Source organism: Canis lupus, chromosome 27 (genome assembly GCF_003254725.2).
Source record: "Canis lupus dingo isolate Sandy chromosome 27, ASM325472v2, whole genome shotgun sequence".
In the NCBI taxonomy this organism is placed as follows: Eukaryota; Metazoa; Chordata; class Mammalia; order Carnivora; family Canidae; genus Canis; species Canis lupus.
Window position 1 is genome coordinate 4,080,080 of NC_064269.1, and position 20,201 is coordinate 4,100,280.

The following is a 20,201-nucleotide window of genomic DNA, read 5'->3' on the forward strand; positions in this document are numbered from 1 at the left end:
CTTGCAGCTTGAGTATTGCTTATGGAAATAGCTATGGCTTCAGGTGGGCAATGCTATGCACCAATAATGCAGATGATACCTATCATTCCAAATGTATTGCTGGTGTTTCCATCTTTGCCCCATTAATTGTTATGTTCTTTCTAATATTCTTAGGCCACTTTGAAAAACCTAATACAAATCATAAACTATTTCCTGGATGCTGGGAATGGAACATAATTTGAGCTTCTTGGGGAGATCCAGCTCCTACCTATTCGAGTATTGGCAAATACATCAGCTAGAGACCCACTGGTTCCTTTGACCTCTCCATGGGACAGCGTAGAAGATGCGGATGAAGAAGTGGACGATCCCTGAATTGAACGGTTGATCCAGGACTCAGCATTCTGTAAGCTCTGTTGCAAGGCAGCAGAGAGCGCAGCTTGGCGTCTCAGAGAGCCCTCATCCTCAGAGGCCGAAGACGTGTCTGTGTGGAATTAGAAAAAAAGAAGTTCTCGATCCTGCCTAGAACAGAGACCTTTCAGTTCTTGCTCATTGATCATACATTCAATTTTGACACCAGCAAAATATTTGCATTCTTTTTCTTTTTAGAGAGACAGAGAGATTTGGTGGGCAGGGGAGGGGGGGTGTTGGAATCCTAACCAGGCTCCATGGAGCCTGATGTGGGGCTTGATATCATGACTTGAGCCAAAATCAAGAGTTGGACGCTTCGCCAACTGAGCCACCCAGGTGCCCCTATTCACATTCTTAATGTAGATTAGTATGTAAAGTTTCTCAAGAATCTCAAAGGAAGGTCTATGGACCAAAATCTGCAAAAATAAAATAGCCTAAATCTATAAGTAATTTTAAGTTCTTAAAAAAATCCCTTTCAGAATATTTAAACTTCATTCACTACTTTTCTGTTCTGAACTTAATCAGGATCTAAATTCTTCTGGCTTATCTACTTATATTCAATAATACTGAAGTGCTTATATATCTTCCCCAACCTCTTAATTAGAGAACCTTGTGATAGGTTGCTACCCTGATTTTGACAAGTACTTATTAATTAGTGTCTACTCAAGAGGAAATTATCTTGATAGGGTGATATAAAAATTTACTTTTGTTAACAACAAATTAGGTGTCAAACAGTGAGTTAGGTGCTGGGGAACTAGAAATGGAATTAGAAACAATGCTTAGCCTGGTGCTTTTGTGATTTTAGTGGAAAAGTGGTCACTCAGCACATGTAGGCTTTTCAAACATGACAGGAGATGTCTCTGATCTGCATTGCTCTCCTTAATTCTCAGGGAAGAATTATGAGAAATTTACTGATGTCTGTATTTCCTGGCTTTGACTTCAGGAAAATAGGCCTAAATTAGAAAACCACACTGAGAAAAATAAAAAAGGAAAAGTTCAACCAAATATAGGATAGTCAAGGGAAGCAGAAGTCAGGAATTTTTTTCAAGGCTCTCAGTTTAGGAGGCATACAAGTTAAAGGAGCATTTGGTCTGATCTGAGATAAACCCTTCTACATGATTTTTGGGGGTTATAATTAATGGCCTGTATATTAAATTTCATTCAATTTTTTTTAAATTAAATATTCTGTGGTTAGTCCTGAAGAACACTCTAACTCACGTGAAACTGTAGGTATGTGTTCTGCTTTGTTTCAAAAAGCCAAAGAGAGGGGTGCCTGGCTGGCTCGGTAAGTAGAGCATGCAACTCTCAATCTCAGGGTTGTAAATTCGAACCTCACATTGGGTGTAGAGATTATTTAAAAATAAAATCATTAAAAAGACAAAAACATAAAGAGCCAAAGAGTTAATTAGCATGGCTAGAATGCCTAGCACTCCACAATGGAAATTTGAACCACAAAAGACCTAGAAGCCAAATTCTGCAGCCAGAGCAAGCAAGGAAGTTTTAAGATAATGACCAAATCCTGGCTTCCTGCTCTGAAGCACCTCCAACTTATTATCTCAAATTGAAGGAGATATGAGGCCTAAGACTGATTATTTTTACAATCAACTTCTTAACTACAATATGTGCTGGAAACTATGTCAAGTTCTGGGGATTCTGCGATACATATGTTCTTATGAGACAGCACCCTAAAAAGGCTTACGATCCGGTACAGGAGACACAATCCCACAGACTACCTCACAAGAATACAAAAGATGCTAAGAAATGGGGTAAGCAAAGGGTTTCACAAATGGGTACCAATCTTAGTTGAGGATTTTAAGAACTTCTATGTAAATGAAGCAAAGACTTTGAGTTGTAAGGGGCAAAAGATGAGGCTGGAGAGGTAAACAGTGGTCAGACCCCAAAGGATACATCAGTGAGGTTCTTTAAACGGGAAAGAGATCTATAATGTAAAAGGAGAGTGGCTTAAGGAAAATATAAAGAAAAGTAACAGCATCTGTAACTTTTTATTTAAGGAAAGAGGTTTGTATCATTTCCAAAGAATATTCCAACATTTCAAAGGTACCTTAAGGGGCAGAGATTTTTTGTCTTTGTAAATGTGCTAAAGAAAAGAACGGGCAGGTGATGTGGGACAGGCGAATCTGACCCTTAAGAACAAAGTACTTTCAGGGTTATACATCTCAGGACCCCACAAACTCCACTGATTTACAGGCTGTCTTTATTGAATCATTTATTTTAAACTGCATTAAGTCTAAAATTAGAATAATCCAATTTTCAGACGAGAGTAAAACCAGTATTTTCATGATTAGGTTTATAGAAAATTGGTTTCACTGTTTCTATATTGGATCAATTATGTAATTAGGTGTATTGTTTCGATTCAATTACCTCATTTGCCTGCCAGTCCTTAGTGTTTAGTGCCTACAAGGGGGGCCGGCTTAGTGTGGTGGAAAAAACATGGCCTTGGGGTCTATCTTCTATTTGAACTCTGGTGTCCTCCCCTTATGAGCTATGTGACTTAGGGATGAAATTATCCATCTGAGAAGGCTTGCCGGCTCATCCCTTCAATAGGTACTACTAAGCACTACACTAGTTAGCAGTAATAAAATGGTGAACAAGGAAGATATTTCCCTATTCTAGTAAGACTCAAGAGCTTTATGGTGCAGGCACCCAAGGAAGTGGGACCTCAACCCTGGCCAAAATGATAAGTAGCTCTTGGTTCTGAGGGCCATGGAGGTGAGGGGAGCAGGGTCAGGGAAGGGAACGGCATGCGAGGAAGCTGGGAGGGGACAGAAAACAAAGCACCTTTGGAAAGAAACGGGACTAGCTCAAACTCAGGATGCTACACTGATGACAGATGAGGCTGGACAAGCGGACAGCACTGGGCTGTTATGGGTCTTTGTGCTAACTGCAGCAGAAGATCATGAAATGAGACAATGTCCAGAAGGCACCCCCAGCAGTAGCAGCATGTAGCGGTTGGCCAGTAAACACTAGTTCCCCATCTCCTCCCCCAAGTAATCCACCCTGTGTGAGCTTACAGGTACAAAAGTGGCTGTGCAAAGCTTCCAGCTGATTCTACATTAAGATCACACAAAATGTTATGTACTGCTCTGGGACTGTATATTTTTACAAACAAAAATGAACTCTTTTTTAAATATTTATATGTTTATTTGGTAGTTTTTTGGGGATTTGTTTTGTTGAGTCACTATCACCCAGGAAACTGCAGTGGACTAGTAGAAATTTGGGTAAGATTTCATAAAATCATTTTCCCACTGCTCTGGTTGAACATGAACTCACAACTCTTATTTATCACAACTAAAGTTCCTTGACTAAACTCTAATGTAATGAACACAATAGGTCCTACAGAAGAGAAAACAATCTTAAAAATGCAGTTTGCCCTTCAGCTTACAGTTGGTGTGATTTTAACACAGCACCATTTTATACTGATAACCAGACGCCTCAAATTCACTTGAGCCTCAAATCCAATTAGAAAACATACAACAATTAGCTTGTTGGTTTTAAGGGAAAGGAAGTCCTGAATTTACTGTCTTTAACTGTTGTAGAACAGTTATTAGCCACGTGTGGAAATGGCATCCCTCTTCTTCGTATAAAAAAGATCTTTTATATCTAAAAATGTTTATTTTAAAAGCTTAAACAAAAAATAAATAAAATAAATAAATAAAAGCTTAAACATCCACCAATTCCACTTACCAATGGAATAATCTATCCATTCCACTCCCGGGTATCTACCCAAGAGAAATGAAAACATACCAAGGACTTGTACCTGAATGTTCACAGCAGCTTTATTTGTAACAGGTGAAAACTGGAAAGTACCCAAATGTCCATCAAGAACTGAGAGGATAATCAAATTGTGGTATATCTATATGACAGACTACCACACAGCAATAAAAAGGAATGAGCCTCTGACATATGCAACATGGATGAATCTCAAAATCATTGTGCTGTGTGAAGTATGAGACTTTCCCCTCCCCCAAAAAAGTACAATGAAATATGACTCTACTTATATGAAATTCTAAAAAATACAAACTAAAGTATAGCAAGAGAAAACAGATCATAGGGAGGAAGAGAAGTAGGATTACAAAGGAATTATGAGGAAATTTGGTGGATGGGATGGTAGATAATGTTCATTTTCTTAATTGAGATGGTTTCATGGTTTTGCTATGTTGATGTTTAGCAAAATATACACTTTAAGTATGTTTATTGTGTGTGGATTATAATTCAATAAAGTTGTAAGAACTAATTCAAAAAGATTTATGAGGAAGAAAATGGTGCCATGGTGGGAGGATGGTAACATCTCAGTCAGTCTATACAACCTGACGGGTACTGTGCAAGTTGAACATGTTCCTGGAAAGACAGTGCCTACCACTGGGTTCTGATAACTGACACCAAAATCAGGCCCAGACATCAGCTTAGAACAGTAGCTAGGTCAAGATTCACTGAAAGAAAGATCTCATCCTAACAACGACTACAAAATATATCACATAAGTGAGGCCAAGAAATACCTTCAAAGAACAAGTAAAGGAAAAACCACTAAGATAGTGCATGACTCCTGACTGGCATAAGTGCCCTGATCATTAATGTCCAAACTGGAACCCTTCTGAGAAGGAGTACTCACTGTCATTAATTACTCCAGGGTCACTCTACCTATATAAGGGACCTCCAAACACAGTTTGTCTAGGTATTTTCCCATGTCTATGGAAAAAAAAAAAAAAAAACAGTACACAAAAATAAATTAATATTACAAATAATACTGTTGCCCTTTGAACAGGGGTTAGAGGCACTGGCCCCATGCATGGTGGAATGTCCAAGTATAACTTCTGACTCACCCAAAACTTAACTACTAATAGCCTACTATTGACTAGAAGCCTTACTGATATATAAGCACTCAATATATATTTCATATATATATTATATACTGTATTCTTAAGGTAAGCTAGAGAAAAAAAAGAAAATGCTATTAAGTAAATCATAAGGAAGAGAAAATATATTTACAGTACTGTAAAAAAAAAAAATTCACATAAAAATGGACCCTGGGATGCCTGGGTAGCTCAGTAGTTGAGCGACTGCCTTTGGCTCAGAGCATGGTCCTGGAGCTCCAGGATCGAGTCCCACATCGGGCTCCCCTCGAGGAGCCTGCTTCTCCCTCTGCCTGTCTCTCTGCCTCTCTTTCTCTGTATCTCTCAAGAATAAATAAATACAATCTTTAAAAAAAAAAAAAAGAAATGGACCCACACAATTCAAACTGTGTTGCTCATGGGTCAACTGTATTGAGGTAAGAAAAGAGATTAAAAAATATATATATATATATTGCCTATCTGAAAGTTAGATCAAACATGTTGCAACTGCTAGAGCTCCAGATTTACCACAAAATATTTACTTGACACTATGGGAGAAGGAGAGGCAATGTGCCAAGTGGTTTAGAGAATAGGCTTTTTAGGTCAGACTGCTCTGAATTCTGATCTTAGCTCTGCCACTGAGAGCTCTTGGGCAAATCAGTTCTTACAGGCATTAATTCTGCTGTTTGCTGTTGTTCTTTTTCTATTGATTCTCTCTCATGGTGTTTTCTATTTTTGGACTGTTTGCTCACAAAATCCAGCGGATCTTTATCTCTGGGAATCCTAAGTTCCTGGGTCGAGGTTGTATCCTTGTAGAAACTATTTGTGTCCCAAGGTTATTATCAGTCCAAAGACCATTTTTTAATGTTAGTTCTTACCAGGCAGTATAGTGAAACTCAAACCTTGAACCCACTTGACCCCAAATTCTTAGGGAAGGTCCCAGCCCCCGTTATCCGAAGGCCAGGCACAAGGCAAGCTTTCTTCATAACATCTTCTTTCGCTGGTATGTTAATTTTTTCTAGTTCACTCTTCTGCTGAAGATGTAAGCCCCTCCAGGGATCTAAATTCCAACCTCCAACCTTATTATTTTTTAAGTAAGCTCTACGTCCAACATGGGGCTCGAACTTACAACCCCAAGATCAAGAGTCATATGCTCTACCAAACTGAGCCAGCCAGGCGCCCCCAACCTCTAACCTCTTTTTTTTTTTTTTGAGATTTTATTTATTCATTCATTCGAGACACACACACCCACACCCACACCCACACACACACACAGAGGCAGAGACACAGGCAGAGGTTGAAGCAGGCTTCACGCAGGAAGCCCGACATGGGTGGGACTCGATCCCGGGTCTCCAGGATCATGACCTCGACCGAAGGTGGCGCTAAACCGCTGAGCCACCCGGGCTGCCCCAACCTCTAACCTCTTATATAGGTTCAAGGTTTTATCTCTTCCATCCTTATAGTAATTAAAATTTAGGCCTCTTGTTTCCTGCCTTCCTGCTCCCCAGGACAGGGAAAGCGAGCACCATCTCAGTACTCTGATGTTCAGTGACTGTTCTCTCCCTCTCTTGTTCCTGTATGGATTTAAAAGGAAACTGGTTATGTTCTATGTAGCATTTTTAAAGGGAAGTCTTCTTTTCCCTGTTCTAGGAGAGAATTTTCAGATTATCTAATTGACTATACAACGAGAAACAGAAGTTTGGGCAAGTTATTGAGCTTCTCTAAACCTGTTTCCTCATTTGTAAAATGGGACAGAGGACTGTCAAGAAAAAAAAAAAAAATATATATATATATGCTAAGCACTTAGCCCTCTGACTAGTACACAGAGGGTACTCAATAAATGGTAACTATGACATCAGTTTTACTGGAAGCCTTAAATTTTACAATCAGCTATTGAAATAAACAAATTCAGTCTGACAGAGTGGGTTTTTATTGTGCTTTGGCTTAAAGAATACTGAATATTTATTGGTCTCTCAAGTAAAGGCAGACCACTGCTCATAACCCATACCCAAAATGAAAGTATGCTATTAACACAACTTAAGTGTATTAATTAGGGCACACTTTGCCAATTCTGATTTGCCAATTCTCCCTCTGACCCTCCCCACTCTCATGCTCTCTTTCTCTCAAATAATAAATAAAATCTTAAAAAAAAAAGTTTAAATTAACTAAATAGAATCTGTTTTAGACTATAACCTTTCAGAAGCAACAGCTATTCAATTTATTTAGAATAATACCCATTCCAGCACCATGGATACATGAGTATCAATCAAGTAAAAAAGGATCTCCCAAACATGATACTTTGGTAGAGTAGAAAAACAAAATCAAGAAGACTGAGTCTGACCCATAATTGTGCTGTCTGACCTGGGGCGAATCCCTCAGTATCTATGAACCTGTTTGTTTCCTCATCTCTAAAGAAATCTGCCCTTTTACATCACAGAGTGGCTATGAGGAACAAATGAGGCAGGGCAGCCGTTGTGAAAGCCATGTGAAAGTCCCTGACATACTATAATATACTGTAATTCTATAAAGCATTATTAAAGTATGTTAGAAGTCTATAACAACATCCCAAGTCTGTTCGTGGGCATCACTATTATCTACAGATGTGCAGAGAGGTAAATTCCTCATCTGGTCTCGTGAACTGCTACTGTAGTCACCTTCAAGCAGGGCCTCGTGTGGGACAGATGTCTAAATTCATTCTACCCAAGCCAGCTGAAATAGCTTACTGTACTTTGGGGTCATTATGTGGCCTATTTGGTCAACCCAAGTACCCTCAGAATGCAGCACAGGGTAAGTCCACGAGGGTGCAGAAAGAATTTAGAACTGCATGCTGCAGTTTTTGCATTGTGTTTATCTGTATGAATGAGAAATAGCATCACACAAAGAACCCCTACAAAGAAAGAGCTGAGGTAATTGCCTCATGACATTAGTAAATGATTTCAGCATATAAAGGGAACTGGATGGCAGTAATTCAAGCAATCTAAAAGACTCTGAAAAAGGCCACAGGCACTAAATATTGTAGTTTGCTACCAACTTGGAGAATTTAAATTTTCCAATCGATACGACAGAAATTAGTGTACATATCAACAGGCAAATTTTCGGTTGACTGACATATTGTTATTTATGAATGACAAATGAACAAAAGTCAATTATTTCCCATGCCAACTATTTATTGTATTTTCCATTCTATGTAATACTATGAATAAGGCCAAGATTTATGGCATATTTTACTTCCTAAATCCTTCTCTTAAATCCTTCCCAAAATAGCTCTTAAAATTCCACCAGTTCAGTGATTCAAACAGTTACGTGCTGGACGCCTCCCGCAGAAGCCCACCGGCTGGCACACTCTCGTAGGTATCCCAGGACCTGGGTTCACCCAGGGCAGCGCCAGCACAGTGAGAGCCCTAGCAAGCACACGGTGCAGAAAGGGCAACGTGACTAAACTACTATGAGATCTGAGGTCAGTGTTACTCTGCAAGGGAAGTACAACCTTTCTAGAAAGAGTGCCATGGCAAGGTCAAGTCTGGACAAGGCCCAGAACCTGTTTTTTTTTTTTTTTTTAACCACCTATAATCCGCATTAATTAATATCCATGCCCTTCCTCCACCCCAACCCTGGGGGTCACTGTTTCAGAGGCTATCAGAGTAAATATGCAAGATAAACCCCATCTGCCATCCCTGGCTTAGAGGGAGGCAGTGACATCCGATTAAATTGCCCTAGGAAGGGGATCCCTGGGTGGCTCGGCAGTTTGGTGCCTGCCTTTGGCCCGGGGCGCGATCCTGGAGTCCCGGGATCGAGTCCCACATCGGGGTCCCGGCATGGAGCCTGCTTTTCCCTCTGCCTGTGTCTCTGCCTCTCTCTCTCTCTCTGTGTGTCTATCATAAATAAATAAATAAGTCTTTAAAAAAAATTGCCCTAGGAATAGGAGACAGCCACATCTCTGACCAGTGGTTCTCTGAAGCTTGGAGAGAATGGAATCTGAATCCTAAAGTGGGAACAGCAAATTCCATTCCCTGAAATGAAAAGGACCGATGGATGCCTTCCGAGACAGCTCTTCCACATTGCCTCATGCGAGACGCAGGCATGTACGTAATTGCAGAATGAGAGCATCGAGATCTAGCTCCATGTGGGGGCCATGTGAGAAATCACTGTAGGGTGTGCTCAACGTTTCTTCATGATGGGAGAACTGTCCTTCTATTCGACAACATTCATGTCCCTGATGGTTCATTTAAGTTTCTCATATGCTAGTCAGAGATCCCTGATCTGGAGATAAATGGATAGGAAACCTTTCCATTATTCTGCTCTGCTGAATAAAGGTTTTAGGAGAAAGGACTGGATCTTTATCATCACGAAATTATTAAGACACATAAGGTGATCAGGAACATCATGGCACATCTTTAAGTCTGCAGGCAGAGTACAGCATCAGTGTTAGAGATCCAGAGGACTGTAGCAAATTCATTCAGCAATGAATAGCCACCACTTGTTTCTGGAGTTGGTAAATTCCCCTTGGGCAGTGACTTTTGTAAGGGGATAAAAAAGGTTTCAGTTCCGTCTGAGCATTCTCAAGATCCTTTGCTGCACCCTCACATTTAACCCGAGGCCATGAGAGCAGACTATTTACTCTGACACTGCATCTCTTTAATAAGGCTATGGAGAGGATTGTTTCTAAGAACTGCGAGTCACGTTGCTCCCTACCCTTTGCCATTTATTACAATTGAACCCTCAGCCTCGCTGCAGCAGAATCTGCCAACAAGGAATAGCTACTAAACTGAGAGCTCCCTTTGTCCACCAGGACCCAACTGGTGCTATACTAATGCAGAAGGGAAACCATCCAAGATTTTGAATGAATGGGCTGGAAGTATGCACCATTACAGACACAAAATGTCTTATTGTGAAGGTCTGCTAGAGGTATGCTATGTTACGTTTTGAGAAACACTTGAAGCCACAAAGCTATTTCTCTTTCAAACATATTGACACCACAGATGTAAAGAAAAAAAAGCACACACAGTTAATGAGCCCACAGCACACCCAAATGCTCTGAGAAGTTAGCCAAAACCAAAACCTAGGAGAAAACTATTAATATGAACCCCAACCAGGGAACAGGATCAATGTCAACTGCTCAACTTGACAGCTGTGAATCAAAGTCAATCATGACAATGTAACCTTCTCCCCAAAGACATGGTAAGTCCTTTAGATCAAAACTACAGGGAACAAATTTTTCCCCAAAGATTTCAATACCAGTAACATGACAGTAGACAGACAGAGAAACACTATATTGAGGCTCCGAAAGAGATTTATTATGTTTAGTGTCAGAGGCCTACATGGAGATCTTGCCTGGGATTTCACCTAAAAAATTGTAAGGTTTTTAGGAACTTTGGGAAAGATTCTGAATAGACAAGGCAACTTAAAGTTGTTCCAGATGCTTCTCAAATACCAAGTTATAACTTCTAAATTTACTTTAGCAGGGGTTGAGATTCCAAGTCTGGGAATGAGAGTGGGATGAAGACACTCAGTTATCAGTGATCTCGTGAACCTATTATAAAAAGTGGATTCTTAAAAATATATAAATTTACACAAAATATATTAACGCACATTCACAAACACACTTATATATATTTTTTAGATCTATTAAAACTTTGCATGACTGCTTGCACAATGTTAATGACACATAAATTTTGTCCCAAGCGCACTTACTCTATAGAGACAAAGCATCTGATATAGGAGTACAAATTCGTTAAAGAAATGTATGACTGTGGGTTAAAGAACTGTATGACTGTGACATTTTAGATGTCAACAAAAATAGCTATTACATCATAGAAGAATTTTTTTTAGACCCTAAGCTTTGGCCTGTGTTTATTTATGACTCCATGAGTTTGGGGGTTACATCAAGGAAATGCTGGAAATTCAGAAGGTATTAAAAAAAAATGGCTTTACCCTTCAGACGTCTTTCTGTATGTCATTCACAATGCGACAATCAAATCCTGCCACCTTCAATGTGTACTCCTCTACACCTTAGATGATGAGGAAAGTTCCAGCTCCTACCTCAGAAAAGAAGCAGAGCCTATTCCAGGAACATCAAAGGAGTAACTGTCAGTGAGAAAGGGTCTGATAAACCTACCAGGAGGTGTACAGGCATCTGCAGGAGACTGGACGAAGGTGGACCGCCTTTTGGTTGGCATGGGCAAAGCCATCTTCTGTTCTTTATGCTTTGCCAGTGCAGCTTGAACTGCTTCTGTATGGATATCTGAAAGATTCAACATTTGCATTTATTAGCTCCTGGTTCTTAAAGTGTTTACTTCTCTGAGCTGAACTATCTGCCTCAATTGTTGAAAAAGGATGTTTAGGTGATTTTTACTTACCATTTGTGTTGTAACAATTAAAAACAAAAACGAAAAAGAAGAGATAAAAGAAGTAATCAAGGATAGTTTTACAGAGAAAGAAAAAGAAGCCCAGAATGATTCTGTGACTACTTCACACACCAAACAAGGGGTTAATGGAGACGGGAGGCAGGGGTGAGGAGAGGGTAAGGTGTCTAACATGCACTTGTGCCAGGCAGGGAATCCCATCTCTGAATGGAATGAGGGTTGTGCAGGTATCTAGAGGACTCACTATTCTTCAGGAAAAGCAGCTTAGGATCTGCTTCACTGTCTGAAAAGGGAGACCCCTCAGTTCTATACCACAGGAACAGAAGGGCTGATTCTGATCTAGAAAAATATAAGGGCTCATGGAACTTGTTTGCCACTTTGGCCAAAAGAGAATTTAGTTCTCCTCTTGAAGTCTAACAGGAGTCTCATAATTAACATATCCTGACAGAACTCTGATTCTCCACTCCCACCACAAAGTGCACTCTATATTTTGGCAAAATAGGATCATACTATCCACTGTAACTTATGGTCTACTTTGATATATTTTTTTAAACTCTTACAAAATCTTATGAAGGTAGATAACAACTGAAGTAGCTTCCAAGTTCACAAGAATTTCCTCTTGTCAGGAATGGGCCCAGTTGGCGGACATGCAAATTATCCTTAGAAGCCTGTCTGTGCTATGCAAAGGCACCCCTATATGAGACCTGGACCAATCGATCCTTTTATTAGGATAGGGGAGAATTTAAGCTGAATCAAGAAAAACAGTTCTAGAACTGAGTCACTTTAATGATAATGCCCTAGAAAGAAGGTAGGCTCTTGAACTTCAGGGTTGAGACCCCCAAAGCTGTCTCTTCTTTTTTAGGGACTTCTCAACTGTTCCCTTGCTTCTGTGACCTATCCTAGATATTTAAGGTAGCCTGAGCTGGGCTGTTTCATGCAACAAAACCTTCACTAATAAAACCAGAAACACGTTTGGTGTAAATACAGACCTACAACATAATTTTCAAGGGCTGTATAGAATTTCACTATATATGCCATAATTTATTTAAGCAACTTTACTTCTGAAGCTTGCTACTATTCATAGCAACTATTCACAGCAAGAATAATTCAGTATTTTCACCTTAGTTCACATGTCTAATCCTGATTCTGTAGGATTAACTCCAACAATTGCTGAGATGTATTTCCTAAGAACAAGGATTATACTCTTATATAACCACAGTATATTTACCAAAATCCAAAAATTAAAAATTGATACAAACTATAATGTAACCCACAACCCATCTTCCAACTTAGCCTACTATCTCCCAATAATGGCCTTTATTAAATTAATTAATTTATTTAAATTTTAAGATTTTATTTATTTATTCATGAGAGACACACAGATTGAGAGAGAGAGAGAGAGGCAGAGAGGCAGAGGGAGAAGCAGGCTCCATTCAGGGAGCCTGACGTGAGACTCGATCCCCGGTGTCCAGGATCAGGCCCCGGGCTGAAGGTGGCGCTAAACCGCTGAGCCACCCGGGCTGCCCAATAATGCCCTTTATTAAAGCTTTTTTCTCCTTTGTTCCTGATCTGGAACCTAATATAGAATCACACATTACATTAGCTGTCTTATCTTTCTATCATCCTATAATCTGGAATAATTTCTCTACTTTCGTCTTTTATTACCTTGACATTATTGTATAGACTAATTATATTGTAGAATGTCCCTTAATCTTGGCTTGTTGATATTCCTCATAATTAGATCTAGATTATACATTTTGGTAGGAATACCACAGAAGTAATATGTCTTCTCAAAACATGATGTCAGGAAGCATCTGCCCCATTACTGGTGATAGTAACTTTGATTACTTGGTTAAGATGGTGCCTGCTTAAGTAATCCATTGCAAAGTTACTATTCTTCCCTTTATGTAATTAATAAATAATGTATGGGTGAATGCTTTTGAGACACTGTAACTTACATATTTCATTAAACTTTTACCTACTAGTTTTGGCATCTGTTGATGATTCTTGGCTGAAGCAATTACTATTCTAATGGCTATAAAATGTTGATTTTATAACTCATTCCTTCTGTATTTATTAGGTGATTTTTCTATTATAAATAAAAGCATCCCTTTCTCCCCCAATTTGTTTATTTATATCAATACAGACCTATCGATTTATTAGGTGATTTTTCTATTATTTATTTATTCTGTATTTATTAGGTGATTTTTCTATTATAAATAAAAGCATCCCTTTCTCCCCCAATTTGTTTATTTATATCAATACAGACCTATCGATTCTCATTTTATTCCATGGCTATTGTTACTATCATTACTTATTTTGATGGTCTTACTATCCCAGATTTGACCAATTAGGCCAAATCAAACTAGCTCTTATGTCCTTTTGACATATTCCCATCATTGTGAGCAGTAATTTGTTTTCTGGTCTAAGATGTTCCAGGTATGTTTCCTGCTCCAGCACTGTAACTATACATTTCTCTGAAGAGCTTCATCTCCTTTTAGTGGAGAATAGTATTTAGAAACCAAGAGCTTAAAAGTGGGAGTGCTCAGCATTATTGAGGTATCTTTCTTCAAAGCCCTTTCACTGGATAAAGGAATATAATTATAAAAATAAGTATTTATACACATATACCTACATCTATTTTAAAAACCGTAAATTCATATGAATAACCATTTCAAAACCAGAGAATTCATTCTAACCTTCCCCTTTGCATTTGTTCTCTAACAGTAAGAAAACCTGGTTCACAAAGCCCTCAATATATTTTACTCATTCACTCAATCCTACAATACACAAAGTAGTTTCAAAATTGCTATCCCATATTACTATTAAAAACAAGTCTAACTAGAGTTCAGTATTTGTATTTCTTTTAGTTTTTACACCGAGTCAAAGTACTGTATAAAAAAAATCACACCTACTCTTTTTTAAAAGATTTTACTGATTTGTTCATGAGACACACAGAAAGGGGCAGAGACATAGGCAGAGGGAGAAGAAACAGGTTCCCTGAAGACAGCTTGATGTGGACTCGATCCCAGGACTCTGGGATCATGACCTGAGCCAAAGACAGATGCTCAGGATCCCTGGGTGGCTCAGCAGTCTACCTCCTGCCTTCAGCCCAGGGCATGATCCTGGAGATCCGGGATCCAGTCCCACATCGGGCTCCCTGCATGGAGCCTGCTTCTCCCTCTGTCTGTGTCTTTGCCTTTCTCTGTGTCTCTCATGAATAAATAAATAAAATCTTAAACAAAACAAAACAAAACAAAACAAAAAACAAAGACAGATGCTCAACCACTGAGCCACTCAGGTGCCCCTTGTGGTAGTTATATTATTCTACTGGATAATATAGTTATGCTAATTTCTTTTTCTTCATATTCCATAGGTCCCTCTCAACGTTGCAGATTAAATATTATGTGACATAATAAGAGATATACAGTTGGTCTTTGCCCCATTTCCTGACACTGAGCTCTGAAAACCTGTATAATTTCCTGGGTGACAGGAGTGTCTTCTGTTTTAATTAGGCAACTCTTGGTAGCCTCCTTGACAGCCTCAGGATTGGGGCTGGTCACTAGAGAGGCCACATCACGACTAGAAACTTGGAACTTTCAGTCCTATCCTTCATCCTCTTCGGAGGGGAGAGGGGTTGGAGATGGGGCTAATCATTAATGGCCAATGCCTACATAATGGAACTTTCATAGAAACCCTAAACAAAGAGTCTGGAAATGCGAATCAAAACTACAAGGAGATCTCATCTTACACCTGTCAGAATGGCTAGAATAAAAAGACAGTAACAAATGTTGTGAGGGGGGATCCCTGGGTGGCGCAGCGGTTTGGCGCCTGCCTTTGGCCTAGGGCGTGATCCTGGAGACCCGGGATCGAATCCCACGTCGGGCTCCCGGTGCATGGAGCCTGCTTCTCCCTCTGCCTATGTCTCTGCCTCTCTCTCTCTCTGTGTGTGACTATCATAAATAAATAAAAATTAAAAAAAAAAAATGTTGTGAGGGTGTGGAGAAAATGGAACCTTGGTACACTGTCAGTGGGAATGTAAACTGGTATAGCCACTGTGGAAAACAGTATTTCTCAAAAAATTAAAAATAGAACTACCAAATGGTCCAGTAATTCCACTACTGGGTACTTACCCAAAGAAAACAAAAACACTAATTAAAAATTATATATGTATCCTTATGTTTACTACAGCATTATTAATAATAGCCAAGATCTAGAAGCAGTTCAAGTATCTTCTGGTAGACTGAATAAAGAAGATATGGTATAAATACACAATGGACTATTACTCAGCCATTAAAAATAACAAGATCTTGCCATTTTCGATAACAGGGATGAATCTAGAGGGGTTATAATAAGTAAAATAAGACAGAAAAAGACAAATACCATATGATTTCACTTATATGTGGAATCTAAAAAGACAAAAGAACAAAGAAAAACCCCAGACTCTTAAACGCAGTTCATGAACTGGTTGGTGATTGCTAGAGGCGAGATGAGTGGGGCAGGTGAGTGAAATAAATAAAGGACATTAAGAGGTACAAATTTCCAGTTATAAAATTAAAAAATCATAGCAATGAAAAGTGGAACATAGGGAAGTCAATAATACTGATATAATGTTGTGTGGTGATGACATTTATCAGGGTGAGCACTGAGTAATGTATAAAATCATTGAATCACTATTTGTATACCTGAAACGAATATAATATTGTATGATAATCATATTGGAATTCTTAAAATAAAATTTTATTTTTAAAAAAGGCAGAAACAGACCTCAAACATATATGAAATCTCAAAGAACCCTAAACAGCCAAAACAATCTTAAAGAAGAATAAAGATGGAAGCCTCACACTTCCGGATTTCAAAACATATCAGAAAGCCAGAGAAACCAAGATAGCATAATACTGGTATAAAAACAGACATATAGGGATCCCTGGGTGGCGCAGCGGTTTGGCGCCTGCCTTTGGCCCAGGGCACGATCCTGGAGACCCGGGATCGAATCCCACATCAGGCTCCCGGTGCATGGAGCCTGCTTCTCCCTCTGCCTGTGTCTCTGCCTCTCTCTCTCTCTCTGTGACTATCATAAATAAATAAAAATTAAAAAAAAAATTTAAAAACAGACATATAGACCAATGGAATAAGGCAGAGAGCCCAGAAACCATACTTGTATATATGGTCAAATGGTCCTTTACAAGGGTGCCAAGACTGCACAACTGTTAATGATACCCTTCAACAACTGTTGCCAGGGAACCTGAAATATCCACATATAAAAGAATGAAGTTGGATACTTATTTTACAATATATGTAAAAATTAACTCATGATAAATAAACCTACACACAGGACCTGAGACTAGAGAACTCTTAAAAGAAAACATTAGGGATCCCTGGGTGGCGCAGCGGTTTGGCGCCTGCCTTTGGCCCAGGGCGTGATCCTGGAGACCCGGGATCGAATCCCACATCGGGCTCCCGGTGCATGGAGCCTGCTTCTCCCTCTGCCTGCGTCCCTGCCTCTCTCTCTCTCTGTGACTATCATAAATAAATTAAAAAAAAAATTTTTTAAAAAAAGAAAACATTAGAGGAGAAGCTTCATAACCTTGGAATGAGTAATAATTTTTTTTCCTTTTAAAGATTTTATTTATTTATTCATGGGAGACACAGAGAAAAAGAGGCAGAGATATAAGCAGCAAGAGAAGCAGGCTTCCCACAGGAAGCCCAGTGCAGGACTCAATCACGGGACCCCGGGTAGACACAACCACTGAGCCATCCAGGCGTCCCTGGGTAATAATTTCTTGGATATGACACTATAGGCACAAAAGCAAAGGTGTGACTACATCAAACTAAAAAGCTTCTGCACAACAAAAGTAACAAAACCTACAGAATGGGAGGAAATATTTACAAACCATATACTGGATAAGGCATTAATGTCCAAAATATATAAAGAATTCCTATAGCTCAATAACAAGTGACCAATTTTAAAATGGCCAAGGGACTCGAGTAGACATTTCTCCAAAGAAGATAAACAAATGAACAATCATATGAAAACATGCTCAACATCACTATTCATCAAGGAAATGCAAATCAAAACCACAATGGTATAGGATAGCCATACGATAGCCATAGGACAGGACAGGACAGGACAGGAAAGGAAAGGAAAGGAAGAAGGAAAGGAAAGGAAGAAGGAAAGGAAAGGAGAAAAGAAAAAAGGAAAAAAAGAAAAACAATAAACGAAAAGAACAAGTGTTGGTGAGGATGTGGAGAAAATAGAATCCTTGTGCACTGTTGGTGGGACTGTGAAATGGTGCGGCTGCTATGGAAAACAGTACAGAAGGTTCTTTAAAAAATAAAAAATAGAACTGTTATATGATCTAGTAATCCCACTTCTAGGTATATATCCAAAAGAACGGAAAGCAGGGTTCCAAGGGATATTTGCACATGAATGTTCAATGGAGCATTATTCACAATACCCAAGACATGGAAGCAACCTAAATCTCCATGAATGGATGAATGTATAAAGAAAATACATACACACAATGGAATACTATTCAACCTTAAAAAAGAAATAAATCTTATCATATGCTTGAACGTTGAGTATGTTACACTAAGTGGAATAAAACAAAAAGACTGCATGGTTCTCCTTACAAGGGATACCTAAATTACTCAAATTTTTAGATGTAGAAATTACGATTATGGTTGGCAGAGACTGAGAGAGGGGGAAACAGGGAGTTGTCATTAAACATAAAGTTTCAGTCATGCAAGATCAAAGAGTTCTAGACAGCTATTGTGTAACAATATGCCCATAGTTAATGCTAAAATGTATACCTAAAAATTTTTGAGAATGTAAATTTATGTGTTTTTTACCACAGTAAAAACATTTTGTATGCAGTCTTTCATCACATCTGGATTTTGAGTCTCAGAAAACCTTCTTCCCATAGGCTTTCTATAAGCCCACATTATAGAAAAATCCATTGTTTTCTTTCAGTACTTAGCTTTTTTTTTTTTTTTAACGTAGATATCTGATCCATTTGGAGTTTTTGCTGGCATATGGTGTGAGGTATGGATTTACTTCATATTTTTCCAGCTGTCCTAGCACCAATTTATTAAAAAGTACATTTCTGACCCAGGGATTTACAATGCTATATTATACACTAAATCCCAGAGGTACTTTGGTCTGTTTGGTCTATTCCACACTTGTTATTCTATTTCAATTGTCTGTCTGCCACTCTGTGAGCCACCACACTATTTTAATTATAGAATCTTTAGGGTACACTTTCATGTCTAGTCAGTATAGTCACTCTTCATAGGTTCTCTTTTTTCAGTGTTTCTTAGCTATTCTTATGTGTTTATTTTTCCAAATGAATTTCAAAAACATGTTTTCTAGCTCCATAGATAAATTTGATAGTGTTATTGAAACTGGATTAAAGTTATAAACTAGGGACACCTGACTGGCTCAGTGGTTGAGCATCTACCTTCAGCTCTAAGGCGTGATCCTGGGGTTCTGGGACCAAGTCCCTCATCGGGCTCCCCGCAGGGATCCTGCTTCTCCCTCTATGTCTCTGCCTCTTTTTCTGTGTCTCTCATGAATAAATAAATAAATAAATAAATAAATAAATAAATAAATAAATAATTTTAAAAATTTATAAGCTAATTTAGTGAGCCCTACCATCTTTGTCACGCTGAATTATTATTACTTTTTTAAGATTTTATTTATTTATTCATGAGACAAACAGAGAGAGAGGCAGAGGCACAAGCAGAGAGAGAAGCAGGCTCCATGCAGGGAGCCCAACATGGGACTCGATCCTGGGATTCCAGGATCACACTCTGAGCTGAAGGCACTCAACCACTGAGCAACCACCCAGGCGTCCCACACTGAATTATTCTATCAAAGGATAAGGGATGCTTTTCCATTTATCATGTTTACAGTGTCCTTCAGGGTATTTTAAAGTTTCTTTCATAAAGGCTTTACACATTTCTTACATTTTTCCTAAATAGGTCTTATCTTTTCTATTGCTTTTGTAAATGAGGTTTGCTCTACCATTATATCTCTTAACTGGTTATTGGTTGCATATATGAAGGCTACTGATTTCTGTACTAATTTTATACCTTGCTACCTGACTGAATTATGTCATTAGATTAATTTTACCACTAATTCTCTTGGGTTTTCTAAATAAACATCATATTAAGTGCAAATACAGTTTTACTTTTTCTTTTCTAATTATTATACCTCTAGTTGATTTATCTACCTGCATTAATACCTCTAATACAATTTAAATGTTAGCATCCTTAGGATTAAAAAAATTTCTCACACATACATTTTTTTAAAATATTTTTTAAAATTTTTATTTATTTATGACAGTCACACAGAGAGAGAGAGAGAGAGAGAGAGAGGCAGAGACATAGGCAGAGGGAGAAGCAGGCTCCATGCACCGGGAGCCCGACGTGGGATTCGATCCCGGGTCTCCAGGATCGCGCCCTGGGCCAAAGGCAGGCGCTAAACCGCTGCTCCACCCAGGGATCCCTCACACATACATTTTTAAAATGATGAACAGCTCAAGGGCTGCCTAGGTGGCATGGGAAATAGTTTTAAAGAGAGTTTTAAAGTAGCTGTTCC

At 38.8% G+C, this 20,201-nt stretch overlaps 1 protein-coding gene across 8 annotated transcripts in view; it reads right to left on the bottom strand.

The window, feature by feature from the left end:
• Positions 1-20,201, bottom strand: part of DIP2B (disco interacting protein 2 homolog B) — a 220,844-nt gene that overhangs the window by 67,139 nt on the left and 133,504 nt on the right. For 7 of the 8 annotated variants that reach the window (XM_049102727.1, XM_025477622.3, XM_025477621.3 and 4 more), the window contains exons 4-5: positions 11,353-11,478; positions 248-460 (exon numbers count right to left, since the gene is read on the bottom strand). In XM_049102727.1, the coding sequence (XP_048958684.1) occupies positions 248-460; positions 11,353-11,478 (339 nt within the window). The remainder of the gene's footprint in view (positions 1-247; positions 461-11,352; positions 11,479-20,201) is intronic. The other variant, XM_049102728.1, reaches the window with a different exon arrangement.